Source organism: Herpailurus yagouaroundi, unplaced genomic scaffold, assembly GCF_014898765.1.
Source record: "Herpailurus yagouaroundi ecotype Mexico unplaced genomic scaffold, PumYag 77, whole genome shotgun sequence".
In the NCBI taxonomy this organism is placed as follows: Eukaryota; Metazoa; Chordata; class Mammalia; order Carnivora; family Felidae; genus Herpailurus; species Herpailurus yagouaroundi.
Window position 1 is genome coordinate 35,413,112 of NW_024412388.1, and position 19,739 is coordinate 35,432,850.

Below are 19,739 nucleotides of genomic sequence, written 5' to 3' on the forward strand. Positions count from 1 at the left end.
TGACATGGAAGGAGGATAAAATGGAGATGACACTAAGGGTAAGGAGACCAGCAAGATGCTGTGGCAATAATCCGAACCAGAGACTGCAACTCAGATTAGGCTGTGAGGGGAACATGGGAAGTGGGTACTTTTCAGAGATTTTTATCTTTGGGGAGATAAAACTGACAGGAACTGGGTACTCAATAAGTATTTATTGACTTTCCTGGCTACTCTTTCTAAAGCAAGCTCTTTGATTACTTTTCTGTTTACCTCCTTCATAACTTTTCAAAGCCTGCGATTACCTTGTTGGCATAGTTGCCAATTGTCTGTTTCCATCAAGCAGAATGTAAACTAAATGAGGGCTGCAACCTTGACCAGTCTTATTCATCCAGTGCTTGGCACTTAGCAGTTGCTCTCAATAAATCTTTGAGGATTGAATGGCTTAATAATTGACTGAATGGTACAGAGTGAGGGCAGAGAAATGAGAGGGAAAGGCCAGGGGAAGCCTGTGAAAGTGGAACAAACACTAGAGAGGGGTTAAGACCCCACCTCTCTCTGTCTCTGGCCCTGGAAAGGGCAGGCATGAACTAGGGGTCCAGCAGTCCAGTTGGCTCCAGAACCACCTGCCCAATTGTCCATAGCTAGATTTGAGAAAATCCAATTCTCATTCTTCACTTTCTGGCCTCTGGCTGCTGACTCCAGGCAGTGGGAGTTTTCAGGGAAGGGTAATAGGGGACCCTACCAGAACTGGAGACCTGTTCCTCAAGAATGTGTAAGAGAGTGGGGCGCCTGGGTGGCGCAGTCGATTAAGCGTCCGACTTCAGCCAGGTCACGATCTCGCGGTCCGTGAGTTCGAGCCCCGCGTCAGGCTCTGGGCGGATGGCTCAGAGCCTGGAGCCTGTTTCCGATTCTGTGTCTCCCTCTCTCTCTGCCCCTCCCCCGTTCATGCTCTGTCTCTCTCTGTCCCAAAAATAAATAAACGTTGAAAAAAAAAAAAAAAGAATGTGTAAGAGAGGGTAGCCTGGTTGGCTCAGTCGGTTAGCGTGGGACTTCGGCTCAGGTCATGATCTCACAGTTCATGAGTTCGAGCCCCACATTGGGCTCTCTACTGTCAGCGCAGAGTCCGCATTGTATCCTCTGTCCCCCTCTCTCTCTGCCCCTCCCAGCTTGTGCGCGGGCGCCCTCTCTTTCTCAAAACTAAACATAAAAAAAAAAAAAAAATGTGGAAGAGAGTTGTAGAAGATGCGGCCTGGCACATAATAAAAACCTTGAATGCTGGTCTCTGACCACAAAACTTGGCGTGGTAGTCTCCTACCCACCCCTCCCCGTCCCAAGCCAGGCTCCGGAGTGTGCAATTCTTCCCAAACCCTAAAGGGGGTGGCACCGGGCTCTGGCCGAGGGCAAGGGACCAGCGGAAGGGCTCGCGCCCTTAAAGGGAAGTTTTGGTGACTCCCCCTGGCGAAAGCGAGCGCCGCCCCTGCCTCTCCCTTCCCGCCAGGATTGCTTGTCCATCTAGTTGCCTGGCGGAGACTCCGGATACCCAGCCCCCTTCGGACTTCAGCATAAGCCCCGAAGGATGGGGAAAGAAAGAGACCTCCATTAAAGGGACTCTCGGTCACCAGGGCGTGGGGCTAGGGGTACGGAGAAACGGCTGCTCCCTAAATGCTTGGTGCCTACCAGCAGAGTTGCCTCTTTAAGGCTTGGGTAGGAGGCTGGGTCTGAACTTGCGTTGGGTGGGAGGACGAGCTTCTTGGTGACGTAAGACCTGAGGAGGGGCGTGCCTTCTGAGTGACTCGTCGCCTGGAAGGGGGCGGGCTCTTAATGACCAAACTCCGGGGAGGAGACAGGCGTTCATTGATAAAAACGCCGGGCTCCCTCGGGCGCGAGCTCAGCGTAGCAAATCCAGGCAGTGCCACGCGCGCCCCGGGCCTGGCGGAACAGAAACAAGCCGGGCCCGCGCTGCGACGCACCGCCTGCATGGAGCCCGCCGCCGGCTTCCTATCCCCGCGTCCCTTCCCGCGTGCTGCCGCCCCGCCCGCGCCCCCTGCCGGGCCCGGGCCGCCTGAGAATGCCTCGCCAGGACCTGATCTGGAGATGCTGGCCGGACCACCCGCGCCGGACTCAGGGCGCCTCATCACCGACCCGCGCAGCGGCCGCACCTACTTCAAAGGCCGCCTGTTGGGCAAGGTGAACTGGTGGGGTGGAGTGCTAGCGAGGGGCGGGGGGGTCTTGCCGACCTTCTGGACGGCGCCTGCTGGGGCGGGGGCGCTTGTCCTCGGCGCGGGGACGCTTGCCCTCAGTGCGGGGACGTCTGCGGGCCAGACTTGGCTATCCTGGAGCGCTCTGCCTGATGCCCCCTTCCCAACAGGGGGGCTTTGCCCGCTGCTACGAGGCCACTGACACGGAGACCGGCAACGCCTACGCTGTCAAAGTCATCTCACAGAGCCGCATCACCAAGCCGCATCAACGCGAGAAGGTGGGCCCCAGGCCCAGCGGATCAGGGGTGGGGTGGGGACAGTAGTGAGGGAGCCCTTGAAGGATGACCACCCCGCGCCCACATTGCAGATCCTAAACGAGATTGAGCTGCACCGCGGCCTGCAGCACCGCCACATCGTGCGTTTCTCACACCACTTTGAGGATGCTGACAACATATACATTTTCCTGGAGCTCTGCAGCCGAAAGGTGAGCAATGACAACGGGAGTGGGAGAGAGAAAGGGGCCTTGAGACCCAAAGCTGGAGCCCTGTCTCTTCCTTCAGCGAGCACAGATGGAGGGAGGGTCAAAGAGGGCGGGCCAGGGGCTGAAGCAGTGGCTTTCTGCAGTCCCTGGCCCACATCTGGAAGGCCCGACACACCCTGTTGGAGCCAGAGGTGCGCTACTACCTGCGCCAGATCCTTTCCGGACTCAAGTACTTGCACCAGCGGGGCATCCTGCATCGAGACCTCAAGCTGGGTGAGAATCCTGGGCCAGCAGGATTGGGGTTTGAGGACGCAGAGAGAAAGGAGTCTGACACGCCTCTTTCCCCCTGTTCAGGAAATTTTTTTATCACTGAGAACATGGAACTGAAGATGGGGGACTTTGGGCTGGCAACCCGGTTGGAACCCCCGGAACATAGGAAGAAGTGAGTGTTTGAGGAGAGGGGTGGCCACAGTCTGTGTGATACAGATGACGTGCGTGACAGACAGTGAGTTTGTATGTGGGAGGCATGATGACTGACTGATGTGTGTGTGTGATAGATGGGGAGGGATGACGGTTGTTTGTGTGTGGGGGAAGGTGGAGGTGGCAGCCACGACTGGTGGAAAGGCTGAGGGTCCTGTTGGTGTTTGAATCCCTGAGACAGACGGGAATGTAAGGATTCTTGAAGATGTTTGATCCTGTGTGTGGCTGGGGGAAGGTGACATAAGCAATGTGTGTGTGAGACAGACCGAGTGTGGGAATAGCAGGACATGACATCCTGTGTAAGAAGACCCTGCTGTGGCCATGATGACTGGGTGTGAGTGACAACAGATAGCATGTGTGACAGAGGAGTGTTTTGGGGCAACATGACAGCTGGTGTTGGTGTGTGTGTGGCACAGACCATAGGAGGTGACAGCCTGTGTGGGTGTCTGACAGACGGGAGTGGGGGAAGGAGGAAAGGATCAGTGATGGACTCTGCTGGCCTTGGAAGAGGGAGCTGGGTTGGGGGTCAGGGCCTTCCCCCCCACACACACCACCCCCCATCATCCTGCAGAGCAGCTGAGCAGCTGGGCCAGGCGGGTGGGCGGGGACTCAGCTGCCATCTCCAGCATCCATTGTCCCAGGACAAGCAGGAGTTCTCTGGCCTTTGGTGACAGGCAGCTGCTTTGTCTGGACTCACAGTGGGGGCAGGGATGAGGGTGGGGGGTGGCTAGCCAGGCTGGGTCTGAACCTTCTCCTCTCTTCCTACTCCTTTTCAGAACCATCTGTGGCACCCCCAATTATGTGGCTCCAGAAGTGCTGCAAAGACAGGGCCATGGCCCCGAGGCAGACGTGTGGTCCCTGGGCTGTGTCATGTGAGTCCCAGGGTCGTCTACACACTGGTGGGTGCACGCATGGGGTGTACCTTCCACTTTACTCCTGACACCCTTATCTCTACCTCACAGGTACACACTGCTGTGTGGGAGTCCCCCCTTTGAGACAGTTGACTTGAAGGAGACCTATCGCTGCATCAAACAGGTTCACTACACACTGCCTGCCAGCCTTTCACTGCCTGCCCGGCAGCTCCTGGCTGCCATCCTTCGAGCCTCGCCCCAAGACCGCCCCTCAATTGACCAGATCCTGCGCCATGACTTCTTTACCAAGGTCTGTGGCTCCCCGAAGTCAAGTCTGCATATTCCCAGGGGATTCAATGGGGGGTAGGTGACAGGGCCCCTAGGACCTCCCTTCTCTGCTCACATGACTTCCCTCCTCAGGGCTACACCCCCGACCGGCTCCCTGTCAGCAGCTGTGTGACAGTCCCAGACCTGATACCCCTTAACCCAGCTAGGATTCTGTTTGTCAAAGTTACCAAGAGCCTCTTTGGCAGGAAGAAGAAGAGTGAGTCTGCGATGTCAGTGGGTTTGAGGGTATAAAGTGGCAGGGGGGCTTGTTACATATATTGTGGGGGCCTGAGTGTGAGTGCCTTTGAACCCCTGGAGAGAGCATGTGCCCATTTGTATCATCCCTACAGGAAGCCTGCGGGGTGGGCAGGATACTGAGGGCTATATCTTCCCCCACCCAGGTAAGAACCATCCTGAGGAGCGGGACGAGGTCTCCTGTTTGGTGAATGGCCTCACTCGGACGTCCATTGGGCATCAAGATGCCAGGCCTGAGGTGAGGTACTCATGTGGGAAGTGTTTCCTGACTCACTCTCACCCTAGCAGCTGCAGGAAGCCTGGGATAAAAGAAGCTAGTGAAGCATCTAGCCTCATGGTAGCCTAATTGGCTGTGTCTCATTAGCCAGGCAGGGCTGACCTGGGGTGCCCTGGCTGCCAGGGCAAGGCTGGGCCATGGACTCTCAAGGATTTGGATTTTGAGGCCTATCTCACTTCCTTCTCCTACCCAACCATCCAGGCTCCAGCAGCTTCTGGTCCAGCACCCCTCAGCTTGGTAGAGACGGCACCTGAGGACAGCTCACCCCGTGGGACACTGGCAAGCAGTGGAGATGGTGAGGAGCCAGGAGGATGAGAAGTGTTAGAAGTTTCTGGGGCTGAGACCAGGGACCAGAGGGAAGGAGTGGTCAGAGGTCAGTGGTCATGGCCTGTGTCCTGGGGAACTAATGCCTAATTCTCAGTGCCCTGTTTCCTTTAGGGTTTGAAGAAGGTCTGACTGTGGCCACAGTGGTGGAGTCAGCCCTCTGTGCTCTGAGAAACTGCCTGGCCTTCATGCCCCCAGGTGAGATTGGGGTATGGTATGGGTGAATGGTGGTGGGAGTTCTTTGGCTGCCATGTTGGGAACAGATCCTCACTCCTTCCTCTTCCATGACAGCGGAACAGAACCCAGCTCCCCTTGCACAGCCAGAGCCTCTGGTATGGGTCAGCAAGTGGGTTGACTACTCCAACAAATTTGGCTTTGGGTATCAACTGTCCAGCCGCCGTGTGGCTGTGCTTTTCAACAATGGCACACATATGGCCCTTTCAGCCAACAGAAAGTAAGTGCTGTTATGGAGTGGCTTGTATCCAGGCCATTGTGCCCAGCAGCTGTGTGCTTCTGCACTTGGATGTCCTGGGGTCTCTTGGGGAGGGGCATCAGTGCGGGGTTCTCTCTGACCTCTTGTCTCCTCTCTTCTAGGACTGTGCACTACAACCCTACCAGCACAAAACACTTCTCTTTCTCTGTGGGTGCTGTGCCTCGGGCCCTGCAGCCTCAGCTTGGTGTCCTACGATATTTTGCCTCCTACATGGAGCAGCGTCTCATGAAGGTGTGTGGACTGGAGTGGGGCACATTGAGGACTAACACAACCTGATCCCTTCCTATTCCCCTTGGCAGGAGTGGCTGGGGGACTAAGAGCTAGAGGCTGGACCCCTAAGGGAGACATTAATGGGGAGGGGCCTGACTAGTGTCAAATAACCTGCTCCTGCTCCCAGGGTGGTGATCTGCCCAGTGTGGAAGAGGTGGAGATGCCTGTCCCCCCACTCTTGCTGCAGTGGGTCAAGACTGATCAGGCCCTACTCATGCTGTTTAGTGATGGTACTGTCCAGGTAAGAACCCCTCCTGGAGTTGGGGGCAAGGTCTAGGAGGCCCACTATGCTGGGGAAAGAAACTGGACCTGGGGCCTAGGCCCTGATCAGTGCTACCCTTCTGTGCATAGGTGAACTTCTATGGCGACCACACCAAACTGATCCTCAGTGGCTGGGAGCCCCTGCTTGTGACTTTTGTGGCCCGCAATCGCAGTGCTTGCACTTACCTCGCTTCCCACCTTCGGCAGCTGGGCTGTTCTCCGGACCTGCGGCAGCGGCTCCGCTATGCTCTGCGTCTGCTCCGGGACCGCTGCCCAGCCTAGGCCCCAACCTGCAGAGCAGGCCTTGACCTAAAGCCTCAGGGCTGAGGCCTGTGCCTGTAAGGCTCTGGCCTTTGCCTTTGTGGGCCTCCCTGTCCCTTCGGTGCCTCACTGGGGGCTGTGGGCCGAATCCCCCAGGGAATCAGGGACCAGCTTTACTGCGGTTGGAGTTTGCCTGTCTCTGCAGCCTCCTACCCCTTCTCCAAGAAAAGCCTGAGCCTTAGTCCCCAGCCAGGGGACGTTATTTATGGACCACTTTTATTTATTGACAGACATTTATTTATTGGGATTGAGCCCCAGGGAAGGCCTTCTCCTGGGATAATAAACCGTTTTTGCATAACTTGGAGGCCTCTTCACTCGTAGTAGAGCCCATGGACCACGGCCACGGCGAAGAGCGAGGCGTTGGTGAAGGCGGCGGAGGCCAGACCATCGCATTCGGTGTCCCAGAGCGCGCGGCTGACCACGTGCACGCCCTGGCCGGCGCGCGGCCCCAGCACCACGCTGCACACTAGCTTGTAGCGCGGGGGACTGATCTCACGCAGGCGCACGCGTACCAACTCGCACAGCTCCTGAGCCAGAGGCCCGGCCTCCGCACCTGAGTAGCACGCATTGTGCAGCCTCGCCGCCAGCGCTGCCTCCAGGGCGCACTGTAAGCGCGAGGCTTCCCAGCGCTCCCCTGGCGCTGGCTCTGTGCGGTAGGAGGGTGCCACCTGACGCACGGGCGCTAGGGGCAACCCAGAGAAGCTAACCCTTGAGCCCAAAAGAGGAACTGGGCCCAGAGATGGTCGCCGACCCCCAGGACCCACGCCTGGTCCGGCCAGCGAGTTGCGGCGTGAGAAGGACGAGGCTGGGCCCAGCACAGAGCCACGGCGGGAGGCCGGGCCCAGACTTGCTAGTCGGGCCTCTTCAATACTGGGCAGGTGGCCTGGAGGCCTCACCGGTGATAGTTTCAGCCCGGGGTCTTTGGTAGTATCCTCCTCCTGGCGTCCTGGGGGCACAGACCTGCCAGCCATGGACCTGCCGGCTGGAAGACCCACACATAGACGGGATGGCCTAAACTGGCCGTCTGTACCACATCCAGTCTTTCACTCCGTGATAAGGGTTTTTACCCCCTAACCCCTTCTTACCTGTGTTTTTGGGACAGGTGAATCAAATTGTCCCCAGCTGCGTGGATTCCTAGGTGCTTAGAGGATTAAGGGCTGTTAGGGACATAAGCGATGCTGCTCAGACTATCATCTTGGGGTTGCCCCTGTCCCCTTGAGCTTCACTTTCCCCTGGGCACTATGGAGGTTAGCTAAGTGAGCTCTAAATAAATACATCTCCTTTTCTCTCTTCCACCTGACTTCTCCAGCAGAAGGGAGATAAACCTCCCCTTTGTTTTCCTCAGCCTAGATAGTGGTGCCTCAAACCCCTAACCAGAGGGAGACACAGACAGACCAACTCCTTCAACCCCACAGATCCTTCTAGCCCTGTGTCTAGAATCCAGACACCTTCGACCCCTACCTGCTTCTAGGGTGGCTGGCACAAAGATCTCTCCTACAATTGGTTCAGGCTGGATGGAGGCAGGTGACTCAGGAAGCTCCTTCCACCCTCTCCAGTTGGCCTCTGGCCCTACCTCCAGAATTAGTTCTGGGATGAATGCCCTCTTCTCCCGAAACTCCCACAGGAAACTGAGTCACCTGCAGCCTTTGGCCTCCAAACTCTCTCCTAGCTCCACAGCCCTTCCTCACCCAGCTGGCCTGACTGGCAGATGGGAAGGTAATGGCCCCTTGTGTTGTGGAGTTGCCCTGGGTTACTGGGAAGGCACTCCTGTTTTTTGGTTTCCTCCTTCCAGTCCTGGCTCTGGCTTAACTTGGAAGTGTTACTACACAGTACATGCTGTGTGCGGGGTGCCTGGGTCATCAGGCAAGAGGAGATAACAGGGGCCTGGAACCCCTGTACTGAGGGGGCAGATGTAGAGAGGGGCTCTGGTCAGAAAGGTATTCCCCTACACCAGGGCTCTTGAGCCACTGTCCATTCCTCCCTTTCTGAAGGCTGGCTCTGAAGCTGTGAGCAAGTTGCAGAGGCCTGGTATATGGGGAGACCTTGAGGCTGTAGGGGTGGCTGTTCAGGAATCAGGATCTTCCCCCACAGGAAGAAGAACGTCATGGCTCTATCCTCTCCCCATTAGCCTCAACAAGGACAAACATTTCCGCTCTCTGTGCAGAGCTGGGGTGGGGTTTGGATGACTTCCTCAGCTCAGGGCTGTGTGCAGGGGGAGGGGAGACCCATTAGCCCTGCTGGTGGGAGCCGACCTGATGCAACAGTGGTGACTAGACTTGGCAGTGAACCAGAGTCCAGCCTCCTGACCCCTGCTGACCCAAGTGCTCTGGAGCTTGTCTCCAGCTGGCCACACCTCTGCTGTGCCCTAGTGCCTAGAGTGCCAACCCCCTAACTGTGGTTGCATTTTAGGGATGCCAGAGGCCATGACGCTTCTGTCAGAGCTGACACCTCCTCACCTGACCTCCTTCTGGGAGGGACAGGACTGCCCCCTCCCAGACAAGCCAGTCTGGGCCCTGAAAGCTCCATGAGGGTGAGGAATTTCCCTATTGAGGGGGGTTCCCCAGGCCTGGCTAACCTGATCCTGACCCTGTGCGCATGTGAGGGAAGGTGTAGGAGGGTCAGGGAGTTTGAACTCTGAATCCAAGGCAGGCAGGGGCCTGGGTGTTAAGACCCTCTACTAAGCTTCCTGCCCCTCTGAGGGCTGAAGTTTTCCCTGGGCCTGTGGAAGATGGGTGGGGCCTCTCAAGCTGAGCTCCAGTTTCCGTGGAAACCCACAGGCTTCCCACCCACTGCTGCCTGGGCAGGCTCCCAGCTGGGGCCTCATGCTCTGCCAGCCTCTCCTCCCCAGTCCAGTCTGCTCCACCCTCAGCCCGTCTTGGCCCCTTCCCTGACTCTCCATCCCCAAGCCCAGCCTCTGGCCTCTTCCATTAGGTTCTAATGCCTTCTTAAGGAACCTGGGCCTCTCCTGCCCCATCCCTAAACTTCAGCTTCTCAGCAAACAGGCTTCCCAAGCTCCTGCCCCTCCCTCTCAGGCCTTTCTAGCCTCCTTACCAGCTCCCAGGCCTAGCCAGGCCTCCTGCTCCTGCCCACCTATCACCTCCCACAGACCAACAGACAACAGGTCTCCTAGGCTATTCTGTCCTCTTGCTCCCCTGCCCCACCCCACCCATGGAGACCCCAGGACTGGTTGTGCACGGGGAGGCTGCACCCTTTTCCACAGCACTCCGAAGCCTTCTCAACAATCCCCAATACAGGTGAGGGGGTGGGCCCTGTCTGTGGGATTTCCTTAGCTGGCTCTGCTGGGTCCCATGACTCTGAGGAAGCCTTGGGTACAGAAGAGGTGGAGATGACCCTCCTCCCTGGTGAACTCAGTCTGGGGAAGTCAAGTGTGGAGAATGGCTACAGGTTACATCACTCAGTGTCCATGATGTCTTGAGAGCCAGAAGTGGGGGCGGGGGGAGAAGAGGGGGAGGCAGTGGGGGCTGAAGCCCGGAGCAACTGGTATGACTTTGGGCAAAGGCCTTCTTTTGTGGATTTGGGTTCCTGGCAGAGAGGAGCCCTTTGCCCCCTGGATCTTGAGAGATGGGATGTGACTTGAGTCCCTCCCTGGGAGGCAGAGGAGCAGATGACCCTGTTCTGGGAACTGGGGATTCACAAGAGGAACAAAACTCAAGGGATTGAGCCAGAGTTTCCGGCAGGAAGCAGTTCAAGTATGCTGCCTAGGGCTCACTGCACAGGATGCTAGTGGTGTCTGAAACCAGGGATAGAATATGGGGGCAGGGCTGGTCAGGAGAACTAGAATGTAGCTTTCTGTCCCCACTGCCTCCCTAAGGGTTGAGGACTCCCATGACCCTACTGCTTTGGGGATTACAGTCTGGTCTGAGTAGTGGGAACCCCTGGCCTTGGACCTGGGACTAGGAGGCTCCAGAAGCCCAAGCTTCATTTCCTGCCTCCTACCCTCTATGCTGTTGGGAGGCCCAGAGGCTGGGGCCGGAAGTGGTTGTGAAGATGGAAAATGTGGTCTGGTCTCATGATGGTGCGTCGCTGCCATGTCTATCTGCAGCCAGTGCACTCTGCACCCCCGCTCCCCCACCCCCTCCTGCCTGGAGGAGGCTGAAAAAAGCTGAGTTTGCAGGCTATGGAGGAGGAGCCAAGAAGAGCTTCCCTTACCTCAAGAGTCAGGCTGGGGAGAAGAGGGGTATGTAAGATCAATCTTGCATCAGCCTTGGTGTCCCCTCAGTGATCAAGCATAGCCACCTCCTCTAAGACCTGAGGGTTTGGGATTACTATCCCATTTCATGGATGAGAAACCTGAAATTCAAAGGTATAAGTCACTTGCCTGAGGCACCATGGGATGAAGCTAGGACTAGAATCCAGGCCTGTGTGTATACTCCAGACCATTGGCTGGAAGGACTAAGCCCTGTCCCTTATATGACAGATAAGGAAATGAAAGCTCAGAGTGGGCAAAGGCAAAGCCTAGAGTTATATCCAAGACTCTGGCCTCTTCTTCCCTGGCTCTCTCCTTCCCTTGCCACAGTGATGTTTGCTTTCTGGTCGGTCAAGAACGGCAGGAGGTGTTTGCCCACCGGTGCTTGTTGGCCTGTAGATGCAACTTCTTCCAACGACTTCTGGGTCCGAAGCTGGGCTCTGGCATGCCTAGCCCCGTGGTGCTAAGCACTGTGCCAGCTGAGGCCTTCCTGGCAGTGCTGGAGTTCCTGTACACTAACAGCGTCAGGCTACACCGCCACTCTGTGAGCCTGTTGGGCAAGGGTGTGGATGAGAGAGGGAGGGGGAAGGGCAGGAGACACTCCCTTCCACATCCCTTCTACTTTGCAGGTGCTGGAGGTGCTGACCGCGGCTATAGAATACGGGCTGGAGGAACTGCGAGAGGTAGGTTTATGTGGCAGGCCCTTGTCTCATTTCTCTTGCTTCTTATGGGCTCAGATCACACCCTGCCTCACACACACTCTGGCCTGGAGAGGAACGTGTTCCAACACAGAAGTATGGATATCTCTCTGTGTAAATAGGCATTATGTGTGCCTTTGTGCAATGGATATGTACATGCCCTGTGTGTGCTGTGGGGGCATATGGCGGGGGTTATGGCTGGTGCCATAGATGCCAGGATAAATCAGCCTTGATCCTTGTTCTTCAAAGAGAGATAGACACATGAAAACTCTTAACTCAGGGGCATAAGAAGTGTGATAAATGAGGGTATATGGTGCTGAGACTCTACAGAGGGTCTCTCTAGTCTTGCCATAGGGGAGAAAGGAAGGGAAGACTTCTTGGAAGGGGAAACATTTGTGTTAGATCAAGTAGAATAGGTAGAGGTTTGCTCAGAGGGGGAGTGGAAAAGGTGGCATTCTAGTCACAGAGGCACAAAAGGAGCTAGTGAGCCATTTAGTGTGGCTGGACTAAGTGTGAGAGAGAGACAGATGAGATTGGAGACAGTGCCGGGGGCTAAATCATACTGGACCTTAAAAAAATTTGGACTTTTTTTTTTTTACTCAGAGGGCATGGAAATTCATTGGAAGTTTCAGGTAAGGGAGTGAGGATTTGGAGCTAAGAGGATAAGTGATTGGGAGAGATGGGAAGGGCTCCACAGTCCAATGGGGATGAGAGGCAGTGGCAGCCCATGACTTTAAGAGAAGTGGAACTGGCATGACCCAGTGCTTTTCTGGATGTGAAAGTGAGAAGGAGAGGTCATGGGTGAAATTCAAGTTTCTGGTTAAAACAAAAAGGTCTTTGAGTCAGGAGTGACACAAGATAAGTGTCCTCAGAGAAGGAGAGTGGATTTTCACGTGGCTTTCATCTAGTTTCATTTGTGGGGAATGTGCTAGAAGGTAGACTGCTGGACCCAAAGTAGGCTGCTAGTGTCCAGTCCCTTCAGGCTTGCCAAATCTCAGACCCTGGTGATTTCTTGCCTCTCTTGGTCTGGGAGGTCACCTTGGGCATGTGGCTGCTTAGGAGCCCGGGTGGCTCACTGCTTCTGAGGATGGGGTCTTGGAGGGGGAGACACCTTGGCACAACCCGCTTTCATTTCTGTTCCCAGCTGTGCCTGGAGTTTGTGGTGAAGGTGCTGGATGTGGAACTGGTTTGTGAGGCCTTGCAGGTGGGTGTTCTAGACAGGCTTGCAGTTAGTCCTCGGTGTGGAGGACTGGACTACAATGGTCTCTCCAGCCTCCAACCTGATGGCCTTCATCCTGTTCCTAGGTTGCTGTAACCTTTGGCCTGGGACCGCTGCAGGAGCGTTGCATAGCCTTCATAGAGGCCCACAGCCAGGTATCGCTCCCCATCTTCATAGTCTCAATCCCTCAGACCTCATTCTGCTCCTCCCTGACCCATTCGTGGACCCACAGGAGGCGCTCCGGACCCGCGGGTTCCTGGAGCTGTCGGCGCCAGCGTTGCTGTCCCTGTTGCGCAGCGACAAGCTCCGCGTGGACGAGGCTGAGCTCGTTCTGGCGGCCAGGAGCTGGGCACGCGTGGGTGCGGTGAGCGGGGGTACTAAAGGGACCCTGGGTTGGCGTGCGGAAGGAGGCTTGGGGCGCAGGAACACGGCAAGCCGGAGGCGGGGCAGGTGCTCCTGCCTGTCCAGGCTTAGGGCTGGCGTTCGCAGGCTGTGCTGGAGCGGCCGGTGGCCGAGGTGGCGGCCCCGGTGGTGCGGGAGCTGAGACTGGCTTTGCTGGCCCCGGCGGAGCTGAGTGCCCTGGAAGAGCAGAACCAGCGGGAGCCGCTCATCCCGGTGCGGACGCGGGGAACCAAGCTCAGATCCGCTCAGCAGCGTGGGGGAAAAGCGCGAGGGTGGGGGTGTGGGGCTCGGCCCAGGGTCTGCCGGGTGAGGGGGTATTGCAGGACTGCCGTGACCGGCCTTCCCCTGCAGGTGGAGCAGATCGTAGAGGCGTGGAAATGCCACGCTCTGCGAAGAGGGGATGCGGCCCGGGGCGCCCCGTGCCGCCGCCGGAGGGGAACCCTGCCCCGGGAGCATCACTGCTTTCTGGACCTGCCCTTTAAGTGACCAAAGGCCGCGGTTTGCAAGGAATTCTGGGCCTGTCCCAAGCTACAACTCCCGACGTGCCTAGTGCTCGGAGCCGACTTCCGCCCCCAGCATGCCCTGCGAGCCGGGCGCTGGAAGGGTGACTGTCGCCCGGCTCTGCGCCCTGTGGGTGGGGCTCTGGGGGTGGGGAGTGGGTGTGGGCTTGGGCGGGGCCCAAAAGCGATTTCCCTTACACTTTACCCTGACTCTACCCTGGCCCTCTGGCCGCGCAGGCCTGCCGCGTTTACTTTTATAATCCCCACGTTTTTCGGATCAACTCCCTCTTTAATTCCAGAGCTACCTCCTAGAGAGCGCTCTCTAAATGCCCCACAGACACCTCAGACTCAATCCAAAATTGGGCTGCCTCATCTTTCCCCAGTTCTGCCCCCATCGTGTTTCTCATCTCTGTGAGTGTCTAAGCCAGAAACCTGCATCTCAGCTTTGCCTTGTTCTTCATCCTCACATCTGCCTCCCGTGACTTCTGCCTTCTAAGACACTGAAGGGTAGTAAAATGTGCCAATCCAAAATACGCCTCTTTGAGCTAAGGATTATTTTAAGCTGATTATTTTGAGAAGAAGTGGAAGCTCTGGAAACAATAGAATTTACCCTTTTGTAAGGGAGATTTATAATTAAAAAGGGAATCTCCATTAGTAAGGGCGTCTCCTCCGTACCAGGAAAAGAAGGATGATCAACTCACAAGATTTTAGTGGAGAAGGCACCCACTGAAATCTGCTTAACAAGCCTTACCTTATGTGTTTTTCCTGGTAGCATTCTCCTAACTGTCCTCCCTACACTTTTCTTTCATCCTTAACTGAAGATGGTCTTTCAGCAGGTATTTTAGACCACCTCAGGGAGTTACTCATTTTTCCCTGGGTATCTCCCATGTACACAAGAGGTATACATATTAATAAACTTGTTTTTCTTTTGTTAATCTGTCTCTTATTACAAGGGTCTCAGCCAAGACTTCATAGAATAGAAGGAAAATTATTTTTTCTCCCCTATGAGATCTTTCCAGTTGGTTCAGTTCTCTTCACTTTAGTTCACCCAGTACCATGTTAAGAATTAATGCAACAGGCTCTTGCTAGTCTTTCTGCCTCCACACCAGCCATGCCCCTCTTCGTGCCATTTCCCACACTGCAGCCAGACTTAAGATTATCAGCCGTACTACCCTTATTAAGCCCCCAACATCCCCATTGCTCAGACAAAATACACTCTATTTCATTTTCAGGACACTCCGAATTACTAGTGGTTCCAAATGTTAGCAACTCTTCTCTCAACAACTACCTTTGCATAAAGTCACTGGTTCTGAAGGCAGTAGTCCTCTGGCTGCACAGTCATTCTCTTGGTTACTGATGACTCCCCATGCTACAGATGCAGTTTTGGAGTGATGGTGGGGTCTGGAGCCGATGGCCAAGAAAGAATGGTTGAGTGCAAAAAGGTGATTTTAAAGCATGGGGACAGGACCAGTGGGCAGGAAGAGCTGTATGTGTGTGTGGGGGGGGGTGTTGTGAGGAGTGACTGATTATATACTTAGGGGTTGGGGGAAGTAAAGGCCAGGGGAAGTTTCCAGAAGGACTTTCATATGCTAATCATATGCTAAAGAAGACTCAGGGGCACCTGGATGGCTCAGTTGGTTGAACTTCCCACTTGGGCTCAGGTCATGATCTCATGGTCTGTGAGTTTAAGCCACGCATCGGGCTCTGTGCTGACAGCTCAGAGCCTGGAGCCTGCTTTGGATTCTGTATCTCCCTCTCTCTCTCACCCTCTCCCGTTCATGCTCTCTCTCTGTCTCAAAAATAAATAAACATTAAAAAAAATTTAAAAAAAAAGAAGACACACAGGATCCTGGAGGCCTTGCTCTTGTCAAGCTGAGGTTGTTTTTTTCCCATTAACATTAAGACAGTAGGGAGTTCCTGGAGGAATGTTAGAGTTGACCTGCCTCAAGAATTTGTCAAAGGGCTGCAGATTATGAGGAAATTTAATTTTATCTACATTTCCTTCTGCCTTTGTTTCTCACATCACTACCTTTTTCATTCATTACACCCTTTGTCTTCCTGAGGATCTGAATCTCCCTAGACAAAGATCCCTGGGATTGGAGTGGTGCCTTATTCATTTCTTGTTTCTCCAGTCTCTGTCACATAATCAGTGCTCTGCAAATGTTCAGTGATGACGTTATTTCCTTATTTAAATGCTATTTTATTCCATAAAGAGTTTAAAAGAGCTATAAAACAAGATACTATCAATCTAAAATGAGGGGCAGTTGATTAGTAGAAAATAAGGTTAAACTTCTGTCTCAGGGATTTTATACAAAAATATGTTGCATATGAATTAAAGAAAGTTATTTGGCATTACTTCTCAAGACCGAAAATGTGGTTACTCATAGTACTACTTCATAACAGCATTGTTTGGATAATGAAAATTGAAAACAAGCTAGATGTCCTGGTTTAATCTAGAAGACTGGCTAAACTATGGTATATTACAGTGATATAGAAAGGTATCTGTGACTTTGGAAAAAGCTCAGTGCAGATCAAGTAGAGCACAATTCCTTTTGCTAAAAGAAAAGGTAGTGTAAGGGAGGAAAAAGTTCTCCTTGCCCCTCTTAGGGTCCCTGGTTGGGTTTGAAAATTAAACTTGGGAATGCAAGCTGGTGCAGCCACTCTGGAAAAGAGTATGGAGTTTCCTCAAAAAACTAAAAATAGAACTGCCCTAGGACCCAGCAATTGTACTACCAGGCATTTATCCACGGGATACAGGTGTGCTGTTTCGAAGGGACACAGGCACCCCCATGTTTATAGCAGCACTATCAACAATAAAGTATGGAAAGAGCCCAAATGTCCATCGACGGATGAATGGATAAAGAAGATGTGGTATATATCTACAATGGAGTATTACTCAGCGATCAAAAAGAATGAAATCTTGCCATTTGCAACTACGTGGATGGAACTGGAGGGTATTATGCTAAGTGAAATTAGTCAGAGAAAGATGAAAATCTTATGACTTCACTCATGAGGACTTTAAGAGACAAAACAGACGAACATAAGGGAAGGGAAATGAAAATAATATAAAAACAGGGAGGGGGACAAAACATAAGAGACTCTTAAATATGGAGAACAAACAGAGGGTTACTGGAGGGATTGTGGGAGAGGGGGATGGGCTAAATGGATAAGGGGCACTAAGGAATCTACTCCTGAAATCAGTGTTGCACTATATGCTAATTTGGATATAAATTTTAAAAAAATTAAAAAGAAAATTAAACTGACATAGATTAACAGGACAAAAGCATACAAATTTATTTAATATGATTTATGTATGTATGTATGTACGTTTGTAATCTCTACAGCTAACGTGGGGCTCACACGACCTTGGGATCAAGAGTCACATGGTCCTCCGGCTGAGCCAGACTGGTACTCCAATATTAAGTTTTAGTGTGCTCACTTCATCAGCACATATACCAATATAAGTTTTAGCAATACAAAAGCCTTCATAAGGAAATGAAGACTAGAAGAAATGGTTAAACCAGAATTTTTTTTTTAATGTTTATTTATTTTTGAGACAGAGACAGAGCATGAACGAGGGAGGGTCAGAGAGAGAGGGAGACACAGAATCTGAAGCAGGCTCCAGTCTCTGAGCTGTCAGCACAGAGCCCAACACAGGGCTCGAACTCACGGAGTGTGAAATCATGACCTGATCCAAAGTCGGCCGCTTAACCGACTGAGCCACCCAGGCACCCCTAAACCAGAGTATTTTTATGCTGGGTTTGATGAAGAGTGGATAGTGATGGAGGATATAATGGGTTAAAGGGTATGAGGTAAGTGTAGTAAATGGGGAAATTTAGCAACACCTGTTTGGATTCTTCTTGGAGTCCCTTTGACTCTGGAGATAAGGATGACTCCTTGCCTCCAGTATAGGAGGGCACCTCTCACTTGAGCGTTTTATGACCTGTTTCAAGGGAGAAGGGAGATGGGGCCAGGGTGAGATGAGGCGGTAAGAGTAACTCTTCTGATTTCTCAAATTGCTTAAAATATTCAATATGCCAAGATACTATATTTTGGGGTAGCATGTCCTGAACCCCATCAGTAGCACAGTGATTAAGAGTATGTCTCTTCTGGATCTAGGCTGCCTGGGTTTGAATCCTAGCTCCACCACTTTCTGGCTTTGTGACTTGAGTAGGGTAAACTTTCTATGCCTCAGTTTCCTTGTTTCGAAATGGAGATAAAAACAGAATCTATTGAATAGAGTTCTTAGGAAGGTTAATTTTGTAAAGTGCTAACCTTCCTAAGAACTATATTAAACTTCCTAAGAACTATATTAAACATTTAGATAATATATAAATTAAATATCTAAAAAGTTAGTGTATATATATATATATATATATGAATCCATTCATTTGTTCCATAAGTATTGAGTGCTCATGTGAAAGGCACTGATTTAGGGTCATGGGATCCATCAGAGAATAAGTCAGGTAAATTCCCTGCCTCGAGGAACTTACATTCTAGGAGAAACATACAGCAGACAAGTAAAGAAATTAATGTATGATATAATTTCAGGAAGTAGTTTGTACTCTGAAAAAAAAAAAAACAGATTAAAAGGATAAAGAGTGATGTGGTAGGAGTGGGGTTGTTTCATACAGGGTGGTGAGGGTGGACCTCTGGAGACTCAGGACTGGAGACTTAAAGGACGAGGGGCACAAACCACATGTCCTGGAGAAAGGCATTTGGAGGGGTTTGTGCAGGCTGGAGAATGGAGTGTGTGATCAGATTTACATTAAAACAATTTGTGGGTGTTGTATGGAAGATTAGGACAAAGGGGCGGTAGGGAATGAGGTACAGTCTAAGAATAGTTACAGAGGAGAGTTCTTGGACTCTCCTTGGACCAGGGTGGAGTAAAATGTGGTTGCTTGAAGCTTATGCTTTGAATATGGCCATCACTGATCCCAGCTGTAAATTTATGGAGGTCACCAGCCATGACATGGTATGTAGTTAAAGCCAGAGAAGATGCTGGGGTACCTGGGTGGCTCAGTCGGTTGAACATCTGACTTCAGCTCAGGTCATGAACTCAGGTTGAACATCTGTCTGACTTTGGCTTGGGTCATGATCTCGTGGCTCAAGAGTTCCAGTCAGAGCCTGACAGTTCTGAGCCTGGAATCTGCTTGGGATTCTGTCTCCTTCTCTCTCTGCCCCTGCCGCATTCACACTCTATCTGAAAAGTAAACGTCAAAAAAAAAAAAAAAAAAAAAGCCAGAGAAGATACAGATAAACGGGAGAATCTGAGTCTAAAACCCAAGGACTCATGTGGTGGCTAGCCGTATATCCATTTCTCCATGGCTCTCCCCCACTGAGATTATAAATTACTTACCTGGCTATGTTATCTATCCAACCTTTTCAACGTTTGGTGTCACTAATAAACTAAACTCTTTATAAATGAAGAAAGTAGTTACTACAGTGTTACCCACACCGGCTCTGAAATACCTTCCCAAAAAAATCCTAAAAAGCACCTCACACTTACTTTTGTTTGGGAAGTAGGAACTATACCCACCCAGAAACAAAAGCTACAACGTACTATGAAAGCTGGATCACTTCTTTTGTTAACCATAAAAATTAGCCTCAAAACGAGGCCTCAAAAAATTTGGGTAAAGACTCATAATTGTTTCTCTCCACGGAAATCTTTAGTAAAAGGCGAAAGATTTATGCGATCTGAAGAGAAACCAGAGCATACTCCCTCAGCTGCTCTTGGAATTCCCTAGAGCAAGACAACACTTAGCACACTTATGGTTGTTCAGTGTCTGCACGGTTCATGCTCCCTGCTTGGAATTTCTATAGACCATAGATTTCTAACAGGTAGTATGCCCTAAACAGCGCAGAAATCTTGGTGGGGCTGGAACTCCAGCAGCGTGAAACTGGTTTTTCGTGGTGCACCATGGGTATGCAAATCACAGGCGTCTCCGGGCGGGTGGGAGACACCAGCTGTGGCGGCGGGGTGGCGCTGGTGTGATGCCTCCGTAGTAGCTCTGCGGTCCACACGAGAACCCGTGCCCCGTTTGCCCAGAGAGGTAAGGGCGTTTCCCGCCGGTGCCTGTGCCGAGCTCTTTACCAAGGGGTTGGGATTGTTAGTCCCAGTTATTGAAGTACAGCCTTACCGGCAGGGACACCCTCCACCCCCCGACCCCAGTGCTGGGACCGAAGCAGAAACGGT

The 19,739-nt window shown here is 52.6% G+C and overlaps 3 protein-coding genes and 1 non-coding gene across 7 annotated transcripts; 2 read left to right on the top strand and 2 right to left on the bottom strand.

Annotated features, from left to right (window-relative positions):
- The first annotated feature begins 1,834 nt into the window (after positions 1-1,834).
- Positions 1,835-6,815, top strand: PLK3 (polo like kinase 3). The gene is made up of 15 exons (XM_040469998.1): positions 1,835-2,166; positions 2,348-2,455; positions 2,545-2,661; positions 2,802-2,931; positions 3,013-3,100; positions 3,915-4,010; positions 4,101-4,299; positions 4,410-4,533; positions 4,718-4,809; positions 5,050-5,143; positions 5,287-5,370; positions 5,464-5,626; positions 5,767-5,896; positions 6,063-6,176; positions 6,287-6,815. Exons 1-15 carry the CDS (start codon positions 1,957-1,959, stop codon positions 6,476-6,478), a joined length of 1,941 nt encoding a protein of 646 aa, XP_040325932.1. The 5' UTR covers positions 1,835-1,956; the 3' UTR covers positions 6,479-6,815.
- A 13-nt stretch (positions 6,816-6,828) lies between these two features.
- DYNLT4 (dynein light chain Tctex-type 4) lies at positions 6,829-7,666 on the bottom strand. The gene is made up of 2 exons (XM_040470003.1): positions 7,603-7,666; positions 6,829-7,499 (listed from the first exon to the last, which is right to left on the bottom strand). Exon 2 carries the CDS (start codon positions 7,486-7,488, stop codon positions 6,829-6,831), a length of 660 nt encoding a protein of 219 aa, XP_040325937.1. The 5' UTR covers positions 7,489-7,499; positions 7,603-7,666.
- A 1,598-nt stretch (positions 7,667-9,264) lies between these two features.
- Positions 9,265-14,478, top strand: BTBD19 (BTB domain containing 19). 4 transcript variants are annotated; one of them, XM_040469999.1, is made up of 8 exons: positions 9,265-9,771; positions 11,055-11,268; positions 11,354-11,407; positions 12,567-12,626; positions 12,728-12,796; positions 12,874-13,005; positions 13,131-13,256; positions 13,395-14,478. In XM_040469999.1, exons 1-8 carry the CDS (start codon positions 9,686-9,688, stop codon positions 13,527-13,529), a joined length of 876 nt encoding a protein of 291 aa, XP_040325933.1. In that variant the 5' UTR covers positions 9,265-9,685; the 3' UTR covers positions 13,530-14,478. The 4 variants fall into 4 exon arrangements, with proteins under 4 accessions (XP_040325933.1, XP_040325934.1, XP_040325936.1 ...); XM_040470000.1 differs by having other exon boundaries at positions 12,874-13,000; XM_040470001.1 differs by lacking the exon at positions 9,265-9,771 and adding an exon at positions 10,728-10,841.
- Positions 14,479-19,146: 4,668 nt separating this feature from the next.
- Positions 19,147-19,260, bottom strand: LOC121027960 (U5 spliceosomal RNA). Its single transcript, XR_005789021.1, has one exon. It is a non-coding gene; the product is annotated as a U5 spliceosomal RNA (small nuclear RNA).
- Between the last annotated feature and the right edge of the window lie 479 nt (positions 19,261-19,739).